The sequence below is a fragment of the Callorhinchus milii genome, unplaced genomic scaffold (assembly GCF_018977255.1).
Source record: "Callorhinchus milii isolate IMCB2004 unplaced genomic scaffold, IMCB_Cmil_1.0 Scaffold6, whole genome shotgun sequence".
Lineage (NCBI taxonomy): Eukaryota > Metazoa > Chordata > Chondrichthyes > Chimaeriformes > Callorhinchidae > Callorhinchus > Callorhinchus milii.
The window spans coordinates 20,296,652-20,321,623 of NW_024704747.1; the positions used below are offsets into that span (position 1 = coordinate 20,296,652).

Genomic DNA, 24,972 nt, shown 5'->3' on the forward strand with positions numbered 1-24,972 from the left:
TTGTGCTGGTTTGTAATAATTCTGTCTGATTTTTGACACTAATAATCCTAAATTTATTTTGTGAAGTGTTATGGAAGCAAATTCTCTCGATCCAAATAAAGAAACCTCAAAACATAGAATTGGGAGCTGTAGTGTTATTGAAGATTGGTTTATCAAATTGGAGAATAACGTTATATAATCCTGGGTTTATTCTCAAATTACATCCATTCTCTCGCCTTAGGATGCAGGAAAGTGTTTGGCCAGTGATTGTTTGATCTCGGTTGGAACTGTCTCTTGTACTATTTAACCAAACAGAGGAAGTTACTGCATTAGTGGAGTCATACGAGCACTGCAGAACTCCATCCTCCCAGACAAAGAAAGCCCGGGTGGAGCTGGCGGAAGCAGGGCGGGGGGGGCTTGGGGGGAGGGGGGACTTTGTGAGCGAACGCAGCCGCCAGTTTGCACAAAGCCACATCCCAGAAACAGCCGTCAACAACAACAACAAGAAGAAGATTGCATTTATAGAGCCCCTTTCACGTCGGGAGGACGTCCCGAGGCGCTGGGACAGTCGGGTCGGGTCCCGAGCAGGGGAGGTGGGGGGGGGGGCGTGGGGGGAAACGGTCAGGGTGAGGGGAGGGAAGGGAGGGAGCGAGGAGAGGGTAGAGAGTCGAGAGGGGAGCTGAAGGCACGGCCGAAGACAAAATAATGATAATAATAATAATAATAATCCTTGCATTTGATATAGTGCTTTTCACGTCGGGAGGACGTCCCAAAGCGCTTCACAGAACACACTGTAAAGTGAATTGACTGTATATTTGTGGGCGAACGCGGCAGCCAATTGCGCACAGCAATGTCCCACAAACAGTCGTGGATTGAAAATGACCAATTTATTATTGTTTTTGGTTTTATGAGGGATTATGACGACGACGGACGACTACGACGACGACGACTTGAGTCCATCGAGAGGGCCTTTGGCTCCGGGGTAGCGTTTACGCTCAGAACACTCACTATTGCGAACCCCTCTAACGAAACAAACTGCAAAGTTTATTGTCCGTAAACGTTAATGACCCAAACTGCACCTGTTGTGATGGCCGCTGTCAACACAATAAACACAAACAAACTGCGATCATACGGTCAAAACTAAATGAGAGGCTGTTTCATCAAAACGCCCTGAACTGTCAGATGTCTTTGCCGGGGGGGGGGGGGGGGGGGTGCGCGGTAGCCGGTGCGCACTAGGACCCGGGGCAGCACTCACGAGGGTGTGACACGTGGGCGGGGGAGGCGGGGGACACGTGGGTGGGGGGCGGGGGACACGTGGGCGGGGGAGGCGGGGGTGAGGGGGCGGACACGTGGGCGGGGGAGGCGGGGGACACGTGGGCGGGGGTGGGGGGGGGGCACGTGGGCGGGGAGGCGGGGGACACGTGGGGGGGGAGGCGGGGGACACGTGGGCGGAGGGAGGGGGGGTGGGGGGGGGACACGTGGGCGGAGGGAGGGGAGGGGGGGGGTGAACACGCGCGAGTAACGGCTTTTCTGGCAGTGGCTCAATGACCGGACTCGCGGCCGAATGGCCGTCCCGCGGCACCTGGACATGGGATGAACTGAGGTTAGAGCTGACTCCCCTCCCCCGCCCCACACACACACACACACACACCACATAGGTGCGGAGTGACGGTGACAGGGAGGGGAGGAGTGACAGTGACAGGCAGGGGAGGAGTGACAGTGACAGGCAGGGGAGGAGTGACAGTTGCAGGCAGGGGAGGGGAGTGACAGTGACAGGGAGGGGAGGAGTGACAGTGACAGGCAGGGGAGGAGTGACAGTGACAGGCAGGGAGGAGTGACAGTGACAGGCAGGGAGGAGTGACAGTGAAAGGCAGGGAGGAGTGACAGTGACAGGCAGGGGAGGAGTGACAGTTACAGGCAGGGAGGAGTGACAGTGACAGGCAGGGAGGAGTGACAGTGAAAGGCAGGGAGGAGTGACAGTGACAGGCAGGGGAGGAGTGACAGTTACAGGCAGGGAGGAGTGACAGTTACAGGCAGGGAGGAGTGACAGTTACAGGCAGGGGAGGAGTGACTGACAGGCAGGGGAGGAGTGACAGTGACAGGCAGCGAGGAGTGACAGTGACAGGTAGGGGAGGAGTGACTGACAGGCAGGGGAGGAGTGACTGACAGGCAGGGGAGGGGAGTGACAGTGACAGGCAGGGAGGAGTGACAGTTACAGGCAGGGGAGGAGTGACTGACAGGCAGGGGAGGAGTGACTGACAGGCAGGGGAGGGGAGTGACAGTGACAGGCAGGGAGGAGTGACAGTGACTGTCCTGAGTTCAGACAACATACATCGTTGACTGCAGAAAATAGTTGTTGCTAACTTCTCCACACCTTCATGTNAAAAAATAATGCTGGCATTTGATACAGTGCTTTATTAGGTTGTTCCACACAATAATGTTCCACGAATAAACCGACACCAGGAGAAACTTCCTTCTCCTTTTGAATAGTGCCGTGGAATCCTCAGCATTCATCTGAACAGAACATCAGTTTAACGTCTCATCCGAAGGAAGGCATCTCTGACAATGCAGAGCTCCACCACGCTGCAATGGAGTATTAGTCTACACCAGGGATGGCCGACCTGTGACTATTTTCCGCAAGCGTAAAGCAGCTCGCATGCAGCCCATAGGCTGCAAGTGGATCATCCCTGGTCTAGACCATGAGCTCACAGACCCAGGGTGGATCCACAGTCTTCTGACTCAGGAGAGATGAGCTGAGGTCTTATAAAGCATTCATACACTCTCACACACACACACACTTCTCAGATTTCCTGGGGCTTATTGGAGTCCATTGGATATACCATGTGTAATCTATTTGTAGATACAGATTAATAAGGGGAATTACAGGTGCCTTTATTTTTCATTTTCAATCGTTGATTATGTTGATTACATAATTAAGGGCACCTGTATACCTGGATGTTCGCATTGTTCACACATGGCTCATAACATATTCTCAGAGCTATCTACTGGGGAATGGGTCTGGTAGTAGTGAGTTTTTAGTGTATGCAATTCATCAGTGTTATCTGGCTCTCATCCACCAGAACAGGCAGACCTTGGTCCAATGTCTCATCCGAAGAATGGTGGTTTAACGTCTCATCTGAAGAATGGCACCTTTGACAATGCTATGTTCCCCCATCATTATACTAGAATGCCTATGAGCTCAAAGTCCATATACGGGGCTTGAACCTTTTGACTCGAACTCATAACGTTCTGACTCAGATGTGCGAATGCTACCACTTGAATCAAGCTGACTCTTTTATGCACTTAAATGTAACTGCGTTTGGGGAGCACCTGATCTGTCTCTAAAATACATCCCGTTAGGTTTTTCCTTGCAAATCCCTTTAGATTTGCTTTAAGTGGATATTTGAAAAACAGTAAATCTCTTTAGAACTGAACCGAGTTTCCTAAAGTTAAGAAATGTGATTGAAATTATATATTTCATCAGGGAAGTTTACTTTGGACTGAAAGTACTACAAAGGATTTCTTAAATTTACTCCTTTTAACCTCCAACCTTGACAGTTTCACGTTTAACATAATTAGTCTCCGTTTTACTTCATTCACTTTTATTTGTTTTTTTTGTCATTAACTTTCTTTTTCTCTTTCATTAATTTTTATTGATTCTTATCCTGTTGCCTTTGTGCACATTTTTTTTCATACACATTCTCTTTTGTTTTCATGGGTAAATCTAAATACCAAATTAAAGTATGATGGATCACTGGCCTGTCTAAAATCATCATCTTATCAGACCACACATACTGTGTTTTATTTAAGTTACTGATGTGCTTCAAATTTTTTATTAGCTCATATTTTTCTTTCATGAGATAAAATTTGGTTAGTAGATACAATTGCTTTAATCAAAAACATTCTATACAATTAATTTTATCTGTTTAATTTCAGATTTTTAGCATCAGCACTTGGCGTGAGTATACATTTTCATAACTTTGTAATTCACAGCTTCAGTTAAAATGTTTTTTCTTGAGGCGAAGTAACCTAATGAGTATAGCACTGATTTTACAAACAGTTAAATTTGCAAACCGGTAAAAAAGAGCTGTTATGTTTCATTGTACTGTTCAGCTAGGATTATTCCCCTTGGAGCAGAAAAGGTTAAGCAGAGACTTAATAGAAGTTTTAAAATTATGAGGGGATTCGATAGGGTGGACAAGGAGAAACTATTTCCACTGGCAGATGGATCGGTAACCCAAGGGCACCAATTTAAAATGGTTGTTAAAAGAAATAGAGGGGAGGTGAGGAGAATTTTTTTTACACAGTGAGTTGTTCGGATCTGGAATGCATAGACTGAAAGGGTAGTAGAAGCTGATTTGATAACAAGCTTTTAAGAGAGAAGTAGATAATTATTTGAGGAGGACAAGTTTGCAGGACTATGGGGAGAGAGCGGGGAGTTGGATTGAATTGGATAGCTCTTTTAAAAGAGCCGGCACAGACACGATGGACCGAATGACCTCCTTCTCTGGCTGTATAATTCTATGATTCTTATGATTCTACACCCTATCCACTGGTGTTTGGCTTGCTGGGTTGATGCCAGGACACTGCAGTTGGTCTTTATGTCTCTGAACTGGTTATAGGAAAAATCAGCCAGGTTCCTGTTGGATGTCCCAAGGCGCTAATATACACAATATTAGGAGAATGCAATCATACATTATATACATTCAGATTTGAATCAGTAATTTTATTGCAGGGTTAAAGCACTGTTAAAATGAATATTAAAAAAAATTCCGTAAGTGTGAGATGGACATTAAAATAAGGTTCAATGAAAATACAGGGACTTTAAAGTTGAGATGTTTAATATATAAAAATATACTAATTCTCACTTTATCTGCGAGTGTCTTTCAAAACAGATGAAACAGACTGACTCAATTGGTCTGGGGAGAAGCAGAGTGATACAGAATGAAAAATGCTTTGCAATATTTAAGCAGTATTCAAGGATACATTGGTTAACATTCATAGGAATTGGACTTCATTAACTTATTTTAAATGAACAACAACAACAACTTGCACGTATATAGCACCCTCCATGCAGGGTAGTGTCTCAGAACGCTTAACAGTGGCGGAGCCTGACTCTGAGCCGAGGGCAGGTGACCGTAAGCACGGTTGAACAGGAAAGTTTTCAGACGGGACTTGAAAGAGGGGAGAGAGGGGGCAAGGCGGAGGGAATGAAGGAGAGTGTTCCAGAGTTTGGTGCATAGTGGCTGAAAGCATGACCTCCAATGGCGGGGTGGAGTGTGCGAGGGATGAGCAGGAGGCCGGGCCAGTCCAGCGGAGGCACCGGGTGGTGGATTGGGGAGTGAGGAGGTCGGAGAGGTAGGGAAATGCTAGGGAGTGAAGGGATTTGAACACGAGAGTGAGGATCTTGAAGTTGATCCTTTTGGGGATGGGGAGACAGTGGAGCCTAACCAGAACTGGTGAGATATGGGTACGGAGTTGGTCCAGGTCAGTATGTGGACAACAGAGTTTTGAATGAGCTGAATCTTGTGAATGGTGGAACTGGGAAGACCGGCGAGAAGTGCGTTGGAGTAATCCAAGCGGGAGGTGACAAACGCATGCACAAGGGTTTTGGCTGCATTTGGGGTAGGATACGGTCGGAGGCGAGCAATGTAGTGGAGGTGGAAGAGGGCTGTCCTGGTCAGGGCCCGGATGTGGGGGAGGGAGGGGAATTGGGTTTGAACCGGATGCCTAGGTGGCGCATTGGTTCGGTGAGTCTGAGGGAGAGCCCAGGGAGGTTGAGGAGTTTAGATCCGCAGGAATGAAGACATTGACGGGAGCCAAAGAGAATGGCTTTCGTCTTGTCCATATTCAGTTGCAGGAAGTTTATATCCAGGCCTTGATGTCTGTCAGACAAGCTGATAGAACATCTGCGGATCTGAAGTGGGTACTGGAGGATTTTAGCAGACAAATTCTAAAAAATAATACAAGTGCAAAGTTGTAAGGGTGAGGGTTAGTTACGGTTAGCATGTAGTGGATAAGCATGTGGCTAGCAAAATGTAATTTCAAATAAGATATTCATTGTTATTATCATTTTTTTTCCAATTGCTTCTTTACTATAATTAAAAATATACTTTTGTTTAGTTTCCTAGAAACCTTTTTGTTGGTTGTATTCCAGCTGATGTTGTGCGTCTGACATCTGGAATAAACACGGAGGTAATATTATAAAAATATTATAATTGGAAACTAAGTGACTTTAATTCTTTTCAAGTTTAAATTTAAGGAAATCAAATTTTCTTTCCCTTACCTTCAAATGTAACTCTCTTTCCTGACAGTTATTTAATATCTCACTCCAATGACCATTCTCCATTTTTCCTGCATGTTACTAGACAGTAGTCTAGGAAGCACACTTGGATTATAATGGTGGTATGTGGTCTGAGACCTAAGAATAGGACTTCACTTATCTATGTACCTACAATGAGATCTAAAATCAGAAAACTTCTCCATCTCTTCTTGAAGTGTGGAATGAATGAAAGATATTCAGATCATTGTGTCTGCCCCTCCAATGAGCCATATATAAATTGTACCAACATGGCATCTTCTGATTATTTTAATCTCCTCTCAGAGCTAGGTAACCACAGATAATATTTCCAAGTAATTCTGATTGTTATTCAAATCTGGCTAGTCCACAGATAATGTTTCTGTGGTCCCAACAGGAGTAGATTAACACAATTTAATACAATATTTTACCTCCTGTAATCTTTACTCATCCCTACAATATTGAATCCAAGTACAGTATTAATTAAACTGTCTTTTAAAGTGTTTAATTGACATAACAGTAATTACATTTGACAGGCTTATATTCCATAAACTACTACAGTCTAGAAATTCTATGCTTATGTGAAGCTTGTCAATTTTTTACTCATGTCCTCTAGCCCTGTGATTATATTTTAAAGTTAAATAACCTTGCATTTACAGTTAATTATTTTAAACACCTAAGTTGTATCCCTCCTACGTTTTTCTTTAGTGAGAACCAATTAGTGAAATCTTGTAATTTTTTTCAAGTGTCCTAATCAGTTTTTTTCCCTCATTTCTGAGCTCTCCAAATGCAAGCTCCAATAATAATAATCCTTGCATTTGATATAGTGCCTTATAGTGTCTTTTGAGACATTTCAAAGCACTTCACAGAATATACTCCTCAAAATGAAACCCACTATTCTAAAACTTGACATAACAATGAAGAATAAAATACCCATTTTGTCCTGTAATCAAGTCCTCTTGAGATGAACACAACTGCTTGACAGCAGCCTCATGTTGATGAGAATAGCTGATAAACTTATTTGAAGCTGCCCATCTTTGTCAATGGACTGCCTGCCCTCTGCTGTGTATATACATGTTCTGTGTTTCATGTACTCATGTGCATTTCTTATTCATTTATAGATAATAATAATACCTACATTTGATATAGCATCTTATCACATTGTCGAGAAGTCTCAAAGTGTTTCACAGGATATACTGTAAAGTGGATTGACTGTATTTTGTGGGCAAATGTGGCAGCCAATTTGCACACAGCATGTTTCACAAACAGTCATGGAGTGATTGAGTGACCAATTTTATTTGGGGGATTGCTGGCCAGGATACAGAAGAAACTCCCTTCTCTTTTTCGAATAGTGCCATAGGATCTTTAACATCCACCTGAACAGGGTGGGATCTTGGTTTAACATCTTTTCTGAAGGACAAATATTCAAGTTAAAATACATCTACTTATCCTCGGATCACTAACTTAAATTTCTCCAGATTCCTTTAAATTCTGCTAATCTACATTCTAAATTCAGGAACAAGAAAACTCGATGCTCACTGGCATATGCACTCAGTAGGGATCCCTCTGCTTCATTTTTAGTTTCCATCTCACCTCGGCTTGCCTAGAATTGCTGATTCCTGGATTTAATACACAAATTCAGGAACTGGGATAACTTTGAAACTTAATCTTGTGGAATGTGTGAAGATTGTTTACATGTTACTTATTGTATACACTGATTAATCTCTTTCAGGCAATATTTACCACAAATAAAATATTGTTTATACCTTTTTTGCTACAGTGACGTACCAATGTGTCAAAGGTTCTAGTGAAATCATTGAGCACAGATGGCAAAGTAACTTCTTAATGCCATTCTCTGCAGGTAATTGTCTATCTTCTAGATTTAGCAAAATGGTTTTCCTTTGGAAACTCAATGCATAATATATATTTAGAAATATATATTTAAAAATATGTCCTGTGATGATCAGTATTCAGATCTACATTGTTTGTTATGGAGAATATTGCTTTTCCCACAAAAGACAGTCAGTCCACTTTACGATATATTCTGTGAAACGTTTTGAGACATCTCAGTGATGAGGTAAGGCGCTATGCAAGGATTATTATTATTACTGTAGAGAATAGGAAGTTAATCATAAATATTTGATGAATCTAGCCAACTCTATCCTCTGGAGTAAAGAGAGCCAGTGGAGCTGGGCGAGGGTGGGGGTCACAGAGCCTGGTGCGGGAGAGGGTTTATATTATTTTCAATGACACGCTTCAAATTTCATTATTCGATTTCAACTATGAGTGGTTTGAATTAAACTGCCATTTAATAGTTACGTTGTTGAATTTTGATATTTTGTTTCAAGTACTGTTGTATTAATCTGATTGTATTTGTAACATCTAGGCTCGATTACGCTAACTCCCTACTTGTTGGCCTTACCAACCCTTCCTGCCACAAGCTGCAGATCATTCAGAACTCTGCAACTTGCGTCCTCTCCTGCACCAGGCCCTATCGCCTCTACCTTCACCCGGCTCCACTGGCTCCCCATACCCCAGAGGATAGAGTTCAAAATCCTTGTTCTCGCCTTCAAGGCCTTCCATGGCCTTGCTCCTTCCTACCTCTGTGATCTGCTAACCCCATATCAACTTGTCTGCTAACTCCACTTAGCAGACTTCGGCCTACTCCACGTCCCCCGCCCGGCCTGCCCCACCTTTGGCGGTTGGTTTTCAACTTCTCTGCTCCTAATCTTTGGAACTCCATCCTACAGTTCCCTTCACCTTGCTCCATCCCTTGCCTCCTTCAAGGCATGTCTGAAGACCCTCCTATTCGACCGTGCCTTTGGTCACCCTCCTACCCCTACCCTCTCTACCCTCCACCTCTCCTAATCCCAAACCCCTGCTCGGGTTTAAATCCCTTACAGTCCAGCGCCTTGGGATGTCCTCCCGACGAGAAAGGTGCTATACAAATATATTTTGTTGTTCTTGTTGTATATTTGTGAATTAAACACAGAGTGAGCACTGTAATACTTTTAACTAAATTAAATACCAGCTAACTTCTGAGAAAGATTCATATTTGAGCAATTCGCAGCCAGAAAATGCTGCCAAGGTACTTTAAGTTAGTGTCTGTGTTTTTGTAGGAATTATACAAACTTCTGCAACAGGGCTGTTTTAATGCAGCCATGAACTTAACCTGCCTGATGAAAAGTAACCAGTATAATATTCTTGTTATCAAGAAGTGCCTTGAGCTTCTAGACTGCAGGATTCTCAGGTAATTCAGTAAACTCTTGATACATTATGAGCAACTGTGTCAGTGTTATAAAAGGTATATAGTTAAGATATACATGTGGAATTTTCAGCTTCAGTTTCTACTCTGACCATGCAAAACTAAATCAGAATCAGTATAACTAACTTTAGTTATAATTGTAGTTGTAAGCTATTTAACCCAAAAATAAATATTCTAGAATTCCTGCATAACATATTCAACCACACTGCCATGCTAATATTAATGCACTGTTCAGTACTTCAAAAATTTGTACTCAAATCAGCTGCTAAAAGAAACCAGTTTAGCCCTTAGTTGTTACCTTTGTTCTCACAGTACTGTTATGTTTTCATCAGAAATCATTTGACAAGATTAATTTCTCAAAATTAGAATAAAAATAGTCTTAATTTTGTTCCTCAACAATTAAAATATTCATATATCATTATGTATGATATTTCATTCAATTCACTATCTCTTGTTATAATTTGTTAGTGTCCATTCTCATCCAATTTCAGAGCGGATAGGTACCTAGAAAATATCTGTCCTTCAGAGGTTTTTTTTTTCATATGCTTCGTCCGACCTTTGGATGAGACTTGAAACCAAGGTCTCATCTGCCTGCTCAGGTGGACGTTAAAGATCCTATGGCACTATTGGGAAAGAGAAGGCAGTTTCTCCCAGTGTCCTGGCCAACAAGTCCTCCAAATAAAATTGGTCACTCACTCCATGGCTATTTGCGGGATATTGCTGTGCACAAAACTGGCTGCCGCATTAATCTACAAAATATAAAGTTAATCCACTTCCACTTTACAGTATATCCTGTGAAGCACTTTGAGATGTCTAGAAGACGTGATAAGGTGCTATATCAAATGCAAGGATTATTATTATTACCACACCCCTCTCCCTATACTCCTTTGCCCCGATTACTCCCCCTACTCCCTCTCAACCACCATCTCCCAGATGAACCCACCTTGATACCCTCCCCACCCAGTTGCTGGTCAACCAACTCCCCGTCCTCTCCCTGCTGCTGGCCAACTCAGTCAACCAGTCACTCTCCTCAGGTTCAGTTCCTCCCTTAAAACTGCTGTCATCACTCTCCTCCTCAAACCAACCTTACAAATTACCATCCCAAGTTTTCTTCCACAGGCTGCAGATTATTCAGAACTTTGCAACTCGTGACCTCTCCCGCACCAAGCTCCCATCACCTCTGTCCTCGCCTGGCTTCCCTGACACCCCATCACCCAGAAGATTGAGTTTAAGATACTCTTCCTCGTATTCCAAGTCCTCCGTGGTCTTGCTCCTCCCTATCTCTGTGACATACTAACACCTTACTAACTTTCCTCCTCTCTCCGCTCGCCAAGCACTGGCCTGCTCCATGTCTCCTGGCCTGCCTGCCCTACCATCGGTGGTTGGGCCTTCAGTCTCTCTGCCCGCATCCTCTGAAACTCCATCCCAGAATCCCTTTGCCTTTCCCCCTCCCTTTCCTCTTTCAGGACCATCTCAAGACCTTCCTCCTTGATCACGCCTTCAGTGATCCTCCCACCTCAATCCCCCTTGGCCCCCGCCCCTCTTGATTCCAACCCCCAGCTCGGGTGCAACCCTGTCAACACTTCAGGACATCATGTGTGACTTATGTTTTCCTTTGATAGTGGGTTCTCCCTTCATGACTCCTCTAAAACATGTGGCAATGGTCGCGGGGAGTGGTGGGGGTGTCTATCAAGTCAAGTCATTTCTGTCTGATCTACACCTACTGTTTTCTAAATTGCTAAATTTGAATTGAACCTTATTCTATTAAGGTAGATTGCTGTTCACTGTAAGGAAGGACATGTGCTGCAGCCCATAGCATCAAGGACATGAAGAATGGTGTAAATCACCAGAACTCCTGTTTGATTTTTAGTTGTTTTCGGTAGGTCACACAAGTGACTTGATAAATTAAACACGGCCGACAGAATCACTGGCCAAATTAAATGTGTAGAAGAGCTAGTAGGATACTAGGTGAGAATCCTAATTACTTTTACTGATGCTAACTGTTCATAGTTCATTGGAGCAGAATATTCAAATCCTCTTTTATCTCCTCATGCAAGTAATAAAACATTGGAGGTGGTATCATCCTGTTTGAGACCATTAGGACTATCTGGGTACTAACTGTAGGATAATAAACTGCCTTTACTGCTCAGCGATTAACATTATTCTTTGTAGTGTGTTTTAATTTATCGCAAGCAGTGAGTGAATTAAGTCATCCAATGGAAAACTAGATGCAATCATGCAAATACAGCATCTTAACACTAGGTGAACCATTAGAGCTTTGATAAAAAAAACAGGCTTCATTTTGCTAGCAGTAGTGGAATCAAAATGTCATGGACAAACCCAGCAAGCTGTAAGTCACGTGTTAGAGCAGTGGTGGCCAAATCTTTTGGTCAGACAACAACATACATTTTCTTGATTGAATATTTCTTGATTTTTGTCATAAATCAAGAAATATTCAATCAAGAAAAAGATGGAAACAAAACATTGATTTAAAACAGACTCACCTAGACTACTGCGAATGTTTGGTAGGCCATTTCTTGACAGCCCCGCGGGTAAATTCCGGCCTATGGGCTATAGGTTGGCTGCCACTGTATTAGATTATGAGCTTCCTAATCTAGTGGAGATATTTTTATTAGCTGAAAGCAACCAAGTGAGTATCAAACATGTGGGGGAAAATGCCCAAACAATAAATAAAATGCCCAAACTATAAATAAAATTCCAAACATTTCTATTGGTAATGAAGAAAATCATCCACCTCATAATTGAAGAGAATGGGTCTGACCCCAGTCACCCATTCACTCGCACTACCCCCATTTGCTAGCATCTGTTTCAGCATTCAGCATCTGTTTCTGCCCTTGTGAAGATTGTAGAACCTGAGCAGTAACATGCACTATGTATTGTGGGCTTTTACAATATTTAACACAGATCATGTTAAACACAGATAGTGAGCACCGTTTAGTGGAGTCTCTTCAATTTATTAATGCTGCAACTACAAGAATGCAAGGACAAAATACTCTAGAAATGCACATCATTACATGCTTTGAAATTCTGCCTCTAAATATTTGCAACATTAGTAAATCAATGATTTAGATTAGAATGTGTGTTTTAATTGATTTCTACATGTCTATAGAAATTGTAAACATTTTCTTGACTCTATCATTAATAAGCTTAAAAACATGTAATTGTTGGGAAGCTCCCTTAAGGGACTCAAGAATAATGATTCTCACATTGAAATCAAACGGCCTTGGGTTTTGGGATAATTATTTAGTTATTTAGTACCTAAATAAGAGACCATAACTATCAATGCAGATGATATTTACTGTAATTTCTTTCCAAATGCTGTGTAGCTTCAGTGAGATCCGTAATGTGAGACTTGCCTTTTCTGCCTATGAACATTTGGACCAGTATGGGATGGAAATAGACCAGCACACTTTAATGAGAGCTCTCAAAGTAAGTCAAGTGATTTAGAGTGTAAAGGAAATATTTTGACTTATCTAATATATCTGTAATACTGTTACAATTCATAATAAGAGTGGAGTTGAAGTGTTTGTTTAAATTAAGTATGTTTTGTGGCACGAAAGAGATTGTCAAGCTACATCTGAGTTGCATTGATATGATTGTGGATGTTATTTGAGCTTTTGTTTCCTGGATGAAATAATGCTGGTTTCTTTCAACTGTTCATACCTTACTTGAAAAACTGGAGAATGTTACACAAACATTGATTGTCTGACAACTACAAGAAAATTGACCCCAGGAAACAATGTATGACATTAGTAATGACATTGCTTCAATTATGTATTTTTAAAAAATAGTTGTGAAGATTACACCATATCCTATTTTAACTATTTAAAGTACTGGACAGTAGAAACCAGGTTTGGGGTCACCTCAGTAATCCAGCCACCTCACAATTTTGGGCACATTTTCACAGTCTCTTTCATGGTCTATAGTAAACCGGGCACCTCACTATTCAGGACAATGGTCATTGATTGTGGCCACTACAAGTTCCCTCCTCTGGTACAAATGCAGTACAAACACCCCCCTCCGCTGCTAACCTGTACACAGTGCGCTGTTATTTAAGCAGAATACATTTGAAGATTGTAGGATATGATCACGTAGAAATGGGCCTCATGACAGAATCGGCTAGTCAATCTTATTTTATTTGTAATCTGACATGAAACATAAAAAGTCCCAACTTCTGCTCACAAAGATTTATAAGATACAACTAGACATATTATAAGCAGTATGATGGTAACCACTGCAAGCGGTTACATTACTTTGATTTAGACTTCTCTCGGTTAAAAAAAAGTAACAGTAGGGGAAAATGAACACTGAGAAGTGAATTAGACAGTATTTCACTGTTAAATATAATCTAAAATCTATGAATGTAATATTTTGTGCCCTATTTCAAAAGTGAATCGCATAACTTGTAATGGGCTTTGTACTTTGTATTTCTGTAAAGGTACTGTCTAATAAAAGAGAATGAAAATTCAGTGATTATATCCACCATACAGGAAATTTGAATGAAGTTCCTATTCAAAATCTGGTTGAACCTGTCAATTTTGCAGCGGTTGAGAGGTGTTTGTCTGCTGATTTCTATCCTGTCACTTAAGTTGGGAAGCACAGATATTTCAGTTTTATTTGAAGGCAGAAGAGGTCTTTCCTTTGAGGCTCTCTGTGGATAGATATCCGGCTCACATTCAATTTCTTGCCTCACACTTAAAGATTGATGGTTTGGTGGGCTGCTGGAGCAGTGGAACTGTATTCTAGCCTTCAGGTTTTGCTAAATTCAACAGCTCTAAATAATTCACAAGTATCGCAATCATGAATGGAATTTTTTTTATTCAACGTGATATAGGTACAAACATAATGGATGGAAACATTTACAATAAGATACTAAAGACTATGTTTATGAATTGCTGATAAATATAGATTGGACCTCAAAATCAACATGAAAATTCAGTGGAATTCTACAGAAATTAGTCCATTATCCTGATTTAGACCTTTTAATTCAGATTAAGAGGCATAGAGTAATATACAGTTGATACCTTCTTATGTAAAGCTATTTGTAGCATAAAATGATTGATTTATTCAGGGCTTGATTCTTAAATTACTCCCAGAAAAAAGAGCATGCACATTGATTTTGAACCCATGGAATCAACCTGAAGTCAATGGATAAATCAAGTGAAACATCTCTAAATACTTTGAAATAATTTATTTATAATTTATGTGTCAATTTATAATTGTGAATTATTCTTAGGATACTTTGGTCCCAATTTACATTGAAACTATCACTGCAGGTCTGAGACGCTCCAAGGTGTTACCCTGCATGAAAGGTGCTATTTTAATGCATGTGTTGATGAAGTTATTGTTGTTGTCTTCAGTCTCACCATTGGGTAGAATTCCTTTGGTCAGTAAAGTTATTAACCTTGCACTTTTAACTTGATTTTCCATTGTAAGCACACGCCAGCAAGGATGGTAACTTTATTAACCAGTGAAATTTTGCCTCCTTCATGTCATGTCTTGCCGAAAATGTTACCATTTTAAGGTAAAGATTAATAACACCAGGTGTGAATCACCCATCATACTGATGCTAACTGTAATCCGCATGTTATATACCATTCTAATCAAGTCATACTAGTTACGCAACACAATTTTGACTGCTAACAAATCAATTGTTTTGTTAAAATGTTTAGCATGTGATGGAACGTATGGTTTTATATTGTGCGATTTGTATCATCAATGTGCTAAACTTGTCTTTGGACATTTTGTGCAATCAAAATGTGGCTTTCTCTCTCCTTCACTTTTATAATAACATATAATAATAATAATAATCCTTGCATTTGATATAGTGCTTTTCACGTCTTCTAGACGTCTCAAAGCGCTTCAGAGAATATGCTGTAAAGTGATTTGACTGTATATTTGTGGGCGAAATGCGGCAGCCAATGTACCATAAATAGTCATGAATTGAAAATGACCAATTTATTATTGTTTCGTTTTTTGGAGGGATTATTATTAGGCTTGTGGAGTAAGGAAACTTTCCCAAGTTTTCGTCCTGCCTGGAATTGAACCCAGGTGTCTCGCTTGCAAGGCGAGTGCTCAACCACTGAGCTACAGGACTCCACATATTTTCTCCTCTCCTGAGGTTAGTTGACTCTTTCGACCTTTTATTGTGATATGGTACCATGGCCCATATTCATTTGTGTTGCTTTACACTAGGTATGGCAGGATATATTTGACTGTAGGTGAATTTGCATAGCCATGTCTTGACATGACCTCACCAAATGCCACAGATGCGCCTTTCAACATGCGCCTTGTATCTCTGTATACAACGGATGAGTAAGAACAATGACTTATTTTTCACACTTCAACTCTGAGATATTGATGAAAACTGAAGTATCTCACGTACTCAGCAGACAAGGAACTTAGGCCAAAACGATGCGAGCATAGAATGAAAATATGATAGTTTGCATATTTCTTTTTCCAGAATTAACTTTAGCGTTATTTTTCAATGATAATCACTTTATTGGCATTCTTGCACATTATTACTGTTCTATCAAAAAACAAGCTCAAGTATAAAAATGGTTGAATATGCTTGTAAAATTTAATAAGAAACATATTAGAATTCAGCATGAGATTGTTCTTAAATTGAGGTCATAGAACTTGTCAGTGACCAAGTAATGCAAGATTTAACAAGATTTGACATAGTACATTAAAGTCTGTGGATGAAAGGAGACAATTTTCTGCTGTCTGTAGAGTGTAAAGCAACTTCTGTTTGATATGTGTGTTCCTTCAAAAGGTATTTATTATAGTATGGCAAGGTCTGAATCAATATCCTGTTATTGGCTTCTATGAAAGGAAAGATGAATGTCACAGCTCAAATAAACTGAAGAATTCTAGATTTGACTGGAGGTCAAGAATAAAATCAAACCTAAAGGATTTGAACCTTGTCCTCAACTTTTTATTTTTACAAATGTGTTGCAGGTAAGTTTCAATAAGTCATTGGAAATCTCGACTTCTTATACATGCATTTTGTAGTTGGTCACTTCAATCCACAACTGTTTGTGGACACTGCTGTGCACAATTGGCTGCTGTGTTTCGCCCACAAATATACAGTAAATTCACTTTACAATATATTCCGTGAAGTGCTTTGAGACATCTAGAAAATGTGAAAAGCGCCATATCAAATGCAAAGATTATTATTATTATAGTTTGCCTTGGCTTTTCACATTATTCTTTGTCATATTCTTAATGTAATTTTTATTGAATGTATCAGCTATTATATCTCAAAAGTTTTTTTTGCAATATGCAACTTTACCACAAAGCTATCAGTGATGTTAACACAAATTGCTTAGTTGGATTCAATAAATGCCAGAAAGAGAAATGAGACAAGGTTCACACAAGTTTAAAAGGGTAAAACATTTACAATATCAACCTGATCGATTAAGGATTTTTCGTGATCAATAATCCATTGTAAAAAATCTGTAATTACATTCCTCACAGGTATGCACTTAAACACTGAGAAGTTGATATTTTTTCAGTGAATCTATGTTGTGCCGATGTTCTGTTATTTTCTTGAGCAGTGAAAGTAACGGACACTTCATTTTTCTGTTATACTAGTATCTTTTATCTAATGAACTTCATTTGTTTTCAAACAAAGGAGTGTTCAGACCTTTTCATTATCATCACCTTGCTAGTGCAGTAATGACAAGGCCGTGGATATGATGAATTATAACAAAGCAGGAATCAAATGAGCTGCAGGCTGTGAATTAGTCAGCAATTGATCAGTTAGTCATGTAGTCTATCTGTGGGTTCCTGTACGGTTTTTTCTTTACTTACAACTCAGGTATTACACATGACTGTAGCCTGGTTCACTCCAGTGTTTAAGAAATAGTTGCTAATTAACTATTAGTTTTATTTTAACACACAACACAAACATGCACATTTCTTGAGCAATTCAAGTATTTTGTATTTAAAATTAATGTTTTCTTCCCATTCTTACTTTCCTTTTAGGTAGGGTTTCACCCACAACATTTCCTTCTAAATTATTTAAATTAATGATTTATATTTTATGTGATGAGCCTGATCTGTCCTTATATCCCGTACTGGCGGGCAGAATTTTTCACAATTAATAATCTCAAACCCTTTCATTATCTTAAACACCTATCATCTGAACATTTCTATGCTCCAACAAGGAAGAGTGCTAACCTATCTGGCCTCTCTCACAGCCATATGATTAATTGGTACAAGGAAGGGAAGACAAAAGTAGATTAGTAGGAGTATTACACAGAAAATAAGTAAGTAATGGTTTCTATACACTATATTGGCATCCATGATCTAGAAATTTATGGTCACTTGACTACATGTGGAAAATATTACTTTCTTCAACATAGAATCTCAATTTAACGAACACTACAATTAAAAATAAGAAGTCCTAGCGTTTTGTTTTCAGGAGTAATACAGTTGATGACTGCATGCATTCAGAAATCTTTATAATCAGTTTGAGAACTGACATAAGAATTTAAATTGGAATTGGTTTTAATAATTTTAGTTCTATGGCTTTGTGCTAGAGTCCATCAGAGATTTTATTGTGCATGAAATATTCTGTTTTATCTTGGCAACCATGAATCAAAAACAGAATAACCTTGCAAACAGATTCAAAGTGATCTAATTTTGCATATTCTTAATATTGGCTGCCAAAGTTTGTTTTTTGGTCTGTATTCTGTTTTTTTTAATTTAGTTTTATTTTAATTTAGAGGCTTGTTTGGTTGAAGTACAGGATGAAATAATGTTTGCTTTCTCATGCTGTAACTTATATAGCACAAAAGAAAAGGAGTAGATGTGGAATTGTTTATTTGCTGCCAATTCTGATGAGCCTGATCTGATGCATCCCATATGAGGTAATATGTTTTGTGTCACTGAGCATACTATGCTGGAAGTAAACCAAGTGGAAGACAGTATTTGTTCTAGGAATGCATCTAGTCAACTGATTTATATATATATTTTTTTAAAAAGTCAGATTTATATGAATGCATATTAATTCATCAGGCCAATGCAAGTCGGATGAGTTAGGACACAGATATCCCCAAATGCAATCTGATGAAATAATTGTGCAAGTTCGAAGGTTTCTGTCCATCCTCTCCTGAGGTACAGCTCCTCAGTTCCATGCTCTGCATCTAACTAGCTTGGTTTTGAACTCACTCAACTGAGGCAAGAGCATTTGAATGACGGACAGCTGTGGGACCCAAAACCCATGACCTTCTGCTTGTGTGTCAAGCACAAAGCCATTTGATCTACCGCACATTTTCACCAGCTGTATTTTAAAATAATCTAGAGAATACAAGTACAAAATGAACAGGCCCCTAGGGAGACTGGAGGTTATAGGAAAATATTATTTTTCCTCATAGGGTATTTGATATTATGGAACATCATAGCAAAACCAGATGATGCCAATTAACTCCTTCAAAAGTAGAATTGGAAAATTCCTTGTTAAGAATGGAATTGATCATCAGATGATCCATGGGATGCAGTGATTCTTGTAATGTTGGGAACAAGCAAATATCATCTTTAGAAAATATCCAGCGAGATCTGATACATCATTGTTTTTCCTGATAATTTTTCAGTGTCAGAGAAGTTATGTAGAATTTTCCTTTAGGAAGCTAACGTGGAGCATAGAAGGGGAGATTGTGCATTATCTGTAGAAAAAGTGGACTATGGTTTGAATGATATGTTTTCATTCCAAGCTTTCATACTTTTCACGAGTGAAACTCCTTGTCTATATGGGGAAGTACAGAGTACCCCCATTCCTGATTTTTTTTAACTGTAGTTCTTTATAGATTTGTTATGGTGCCAATACAAGTTATATCTTGTACTGGCACCATAACAAATCTATTTACTGTTGCTGTAAATTTGAGTGTTGCCTAATAAAATCCTTTTTTGCAGAATTGGGAATATTCACAATAATTGTGAATGTTGTAACGTGGGTTAGAATGGGAAGAATTATCTAATTTTGGAATTCTGCGCAGATTCTGAATATGAGGTCATTTCAGTGTACACAGAAGATAGGGAGAATTGCATGAGAAATAATTGCGTGAAGAAAAATTGCGTAAGCGAAACAAATAGACCTAATATTTACAGAGAACCGTTTCAATAGTCAAATGATTTTCTATTAACTACCTATAAAATTCCTATTTCATGCAAATTACTAACAAGTTAATGAACAAGATCATATGATTTTTTTGTGAGAACAATATTTGCTGTAGAATGATTTATAGTGATTCTGTTGCTATATTTATGTGTCTGCTGAAGAGAACATCCCAAAACAATCTGGTAGTGTTATACAAGGTAATCTGAATAAATGGAAACTAATCAAGCAATAATGAAGAAGAGGGTGAAGAGACTAAATGGATTAAACAGACTAAAACCATTTGGCCCATAGCAACGTCTGTCATAATTGCTTAAAGATTAGACTAAAATTGAAATAGGAAGAAAAATTTATTAGCATCACCGTCCCGAAAAAAAGGCAAAATGAAGGGTTTGAACAGTATATAATAATAAGAATGGCATCTTGGTCTTCAGCCAGTTAGGATTTTAAGCAGTTTTTTTTTAAAAAAAGTTTAATTTAGGATTTGTTCAGTACTAAATTCCACAATGTTGCATCTTTGTTTACAACAACAATAACAAATTACATTTATATAGCACCTTTCACTTCGGGAGGACGTCAGGGATTTGGTCCCGAGTCAGGGGTTGGGATGGTGGGGGGTCGTGGGGGGTGAGTGGAGTGCAGGGAGGGTAGGGGTAGGAGGGTGGCCGAAGGCGCGGTCGAAGAGGAGGGTCTTGAGATGTGTCTTAAAGGAGGCAACCAAGGGAGCATGGCAAAGGGATTGAATTTCAAAGGGTGGGGGCTGAAGGCCCGACCGCCAATGGTGGGCCATAGCCTGCTGAGTGGAGGGAGAGGACAGGTTGATATGGAGTTAGCAGATCACAGAGGTAGGAAGGAGAAAGACTGTGGAGGGCCTTGAAGGCGAGGATGAGGATTTTGAACTTAATCCTCTGGGGGATGGGGAGCCAGTGGAGTCGGGCGAGGGTGGGGTGATATGGTCACGGAGGCTGGTGTACGAGAGGACACGAGCTGCAGAGTTCTCGATGGTCTTTCATTGGTGTGGAAGCAGATCAATTAGAATTAACCTGCAGTTCCAATGTTGTTCAATAAATCTGAAAAATGTTATACGGTACCGTCATGTGACCCTGACTTAGTGTGATACCAGACTTGATATTGCCATGGATATTTCATGCTTGATGAAACAGGAAGCTTCATTGTGTTTAGATGAATCTGGGGATTCTGATGAGTCAGTACTTGTCAGATGTGGCTGATATAGCCCCTGTAGTGGTAACTTTCCCATGTGTACTGTGCTTATTTGAGATGGCTCTGTGGAAGTTCTGGCACAGATGTCCAATCCACCCACAGTTTGACAGCAGGGTAAATAGTCCAGACTTAGATTGGTTGTTTGGCAGCCTATACTGTGTTTCTCTTTGCCAGATGAATTACCACAATACTCATTATTCTGTTTCCACTGACTAAGATTATGCTGACTCCTTTATTCACAAGAATAAAGTGTCTGATATAATTTCCTCTGGACAACTCCATATCTTTTGGAAACCATTTGGTAGTTTTTGCTATTGCAGATTGTTTTTGCTGTTTTACCATTGGATGTACATTTGAATCATTGGATGTTTTGCAAATATATGTATGTTCTATAATTTTTGAAACTTTATTAATGTAGTTACCTGTAATGAGGGACCACTTTTTGTTGGCTGTATTGATGTGTGCGAAAGCTAAGGAATTAATTTGATGTATTATCTCATAGTTATTGAAATGTGTTTTCCATTTTTGTTGTCATTTGCTGCCTTTTACCTTAATTTACATAGGTTAAGTGTTTAATTACTTGTTAAACAGTAAGTCTGAATAATTTGAATTAACAGTAGATGTTAATGTCTGAACATATACTGGTGAAAAGTTAAGATAAACGGATTGAAATATCAATGCAGCATTGATTGTGTGGGGGTAAACCTAGGGGGTACCTAAAGAAAATTAGTTTAAGTACCTTTTTCCAATGACAGACTTCTTTATTTATGATATTACATTGAAAATATGAAGGGTACATTGTAAAGATCTGTGGGGTATGATTATATCCCTTAAATGAGCTGACCTTGTGAGTCAAAAGTGACGAAGCACCAAGTAAGATGCAGCAATGACATGCACAGAATATAAATTAGATTTTGTGGGTCTTCATATTGCATCCTTTTTGTCAAAGAAAACACTCAACTTTCTTTTGCTTGCACATCCAGTGACGTCAGTTTGTGAGTGGGACGACTGGATTTCAGTGTTCAGGAGGAGGAAATATGTAAGGGAAAAAAATCGCCACCAGTTTAAAAAATTAATTGAAGTTAGACTATGATGTATAATATAATTTAAATGAGATTTTCTCAAATTATGAAATGTCTGGTCTATTATATCAGAACACAGGAATGGCTGGAGTATATAAAAAAGTGACTGTCTCTTAATATTTTGGAACACTTAATTGAATAACTACAAGCACAATAGGTTTGTTTGGAACTTTTGTAAAGTTGGAATATATTGCTTTACAAGTACATAATATTGACGTGGAACCATTAGATGCCTGTCGAAATGTTCCTTTTAATAAAAATAAATTAATCTGTGGGTAGAAATGGATGCTCATTTTGCCAGATGTTTCCAGAGTCATCAGTTAGGGAGAAAGAAATTTTCCATAATATTCCAAGGGTAGGTTAGAACTTAGACTGACTTGGAGATTTTAGATTGTGAGAGTTGATTTTGTCTAGCTGTCAGGATTGTAAAGATGCCTTGATTGAATGTTAACACTAACCTGCGCTTATCTATAATGATGTAATTCATATTATAGTTGAAGTTCTTTAATGCTCAGGCAATCAGAGAAATGTTACTCCTAGAAAGATGAAGCTGCTTCATCTCATCTTGTGGAAGGAAGTTAGTATCAACCTTGCTGGTGATGGCCACCGTGATGAGAAAGGGAAATGAAGGTGTTAGGAATTCCCTCATTTATGTAATTTGTGGTGTCAGTGAGTGATATCTTATGAGCAGGCATAGACATCATGAAGTCTATATTTTTCAACCCTCAGGGAAGACCAGAACTGGGTTTAATTAGTCAAGCTAGGTAGTGATTAAAGACTAAATTCTGGTTTACTTCATAGAGTAAATTAAATTTAAATTGCTTGCGGGTGAAAGTCTGGGCTGTCTTCCAAAGGTAACTATAATATGTCTAGAATGAATGAAATCACTTTGAGCATTGCTTTACTGCTTTAAATCTTCTTCTAATAAAGAGTACAGGATAATTTGATTGTACCTGCAGCAGATAGTATCTGTCTATGATTTATGTAAATTGCAATCCTTGCTCCAAGTATTGAAAACCTAATTTAGAATACACTGCACTTTATAATATATAATTCAAGATATAATAGAAAGGAGTCCTAGAAAGTATAGTTGGGGCTGACGTTGTGGTTTTACAATGTTCTTTTCTGGGTTTATTCACCTTCCTTCGAAACAGATGAATCCATTAAATGGGGTATATAAATAGCACTGTGGTTTACGCTGGTAACTGCTTAACTGTTTTGTTCAGTAAATATTTCGTTTTCTAAGATAGTCTATCTCTGTCAACTTCAAACCCCTAAAACAGCAGATTGCCTGTATTGTCAGTTCAACACCGTTAAACCTGTGTCCCTTTGTTCTTCTAATCACACTTTCAAAAGAAGGAGTTCAAAGAGGATTTTATTGAAGAATTCAGGATCCTAGAAGACATATATTTAACATAGTTAAGTAAATCAAAAATAAAGAGATAAGGACTCAAGCTCAGTAAAAGAAGGCAAACTGACAGTTCAGAATTTATTATTTAACACAGTGATGAATATGTGGTAAAGACTAACCAGGGCGATGAGAGAGGCAAATTGTATCAATAAATTCTGGAGGGATAGCTATTTGGCAAAGAATTTAATTGATGGGTGGTATGAGTGATTAAGCAATATAGGATTTAGGTTTTATTTATTTTTTGGGACTGGCTAGATCGACTACAAGTACTGTACATTTTTGTTACTATGTAATATTTTATTTTCCAAGCTCATGGATTGGTGATGATGGGATAATTTTAAAGGTTTAAATTTTCTCTAAGAAACACTTGTTTAATCTTGAAATAGAAACAACTCACGCCATATGACCTTTGTGATTGTTTGTAGGAAGGAGCACGAGCACTTAATAAAAAAAAATCTGCCATGAATAGCAGACATGTAACAAGGCATTCAGATCCCGCTACTGATTGAGTTATTAACTTCTGGTTCCTAGTGTGAACAGTATAAGACAAGTGTGATGTTGCTAAGACTGCAAACGGACAAATATCTATCCATTTTGCTGGTAATGCTTATATTGTAATATGTTTGTAAAATATCTGTGTGGAAAGTTAACAAGTTAAATATGACTAAAATCAAATTCTTCAGAGTAGAAAATATCAGTGAAATAGTTTGCACTTGAAATATCAAATATCAAATTTTAATTAATTCTTTCATATAAAATGAATTATTTAGATGAAATATATAAGTTTATATCTTTTTCCAGCCTATAAGCTTTTCTGCTTTTGAAACTTAATCAGAAACGACATCAAAAATAATGTGCCCTTTGTCCTTGATAAAATAGGTTAAAATTAATATTTCAAAATTATTGCTGCAGTTTTAATATTCTATGTTGTGTAATTTCAAGATGCCATATGGAATATAGTTATATCAGTTCTATGGTGGCTACCATGAAAATGTAAATTCTTTTTTCAGTAATTAGATTGTTAACCTGGAACTTGTACCAATGAAGCAAATCATTTGATACATGTGAATGAACAGGATTACAACAATTTAAGCTTAGGACAAGGATTGAACTGAACTGTTATCTACCTAAGTTACTTTCAGTGGTTCAGGCTTCACAAAAATATAAAATTAATAGTTTCAAGATTTCTCATCGACTGAAATGGATTGCATTCATAATATCACCCGCCTTCTATTTTATAGCTCTATTCTTCTTTCTTTCAAAGTTTGTTTTTGCTTGTGCAAACATTATATATCATCTGCGGTGGTCTTCCTCGAAATATATAATAGAGAACATAATAGACTCTGTTGAATCTGGACATCAGCAAACTGACAATACTTATTTTAAAATGGTGTGATTGTAATATTGGATAGTAATCCACTCTTGATATTTAGCTCTTCTATTGCACCAAGAATGTTCTCAATGTTACTTATGCCCACAATTTCCCAAATGAGCATTAGGTTTTGTTGTCAACTTAAACAAGGCAGTCAAAGTATCAATGGAAACATTAAAGTTCATAGGAGTTAAATTAATGTT

General features: G+C 38.9%; 1 protein-coding gene across 1 annotated transcript in view; it reads left to right on the forward strand.

Moving 5' to 3' along the window:
• Window positions 1-1,454: 1,454 nt before the first annotated feature.
• The window catches only part of LOC103182940, an 81,006-nt gene continuing 57,488 nt past the window's right edge, over window positions 1,455-24,972 (forward strand). The window contains exons 1-5 of the mRNA XM_042336431.1: window positions 1,455-1,582; window positions 3,916-3,937; window positions 6,103-6,174; window positions 9,397-9,527; window positions 12,890-12,992. Coding sequence (XP_042192365.1) covers window positions 1,524-1,582; window positions 3,916-3,937; window positions 6,103-6,174; window positions 9,397-9,527; window positions 12,890-12,992 — 387 coding nt within the window. The 5' untranslated portion in view covers window positions 1,455-1,523. The remainder of the gene's footprint in view (window positions 1,583-3,915; window positions 3,938-6,102; window positions 6,175-9,396; window positions 9,528-12,889; window positions 12,993-24,972) is intronic.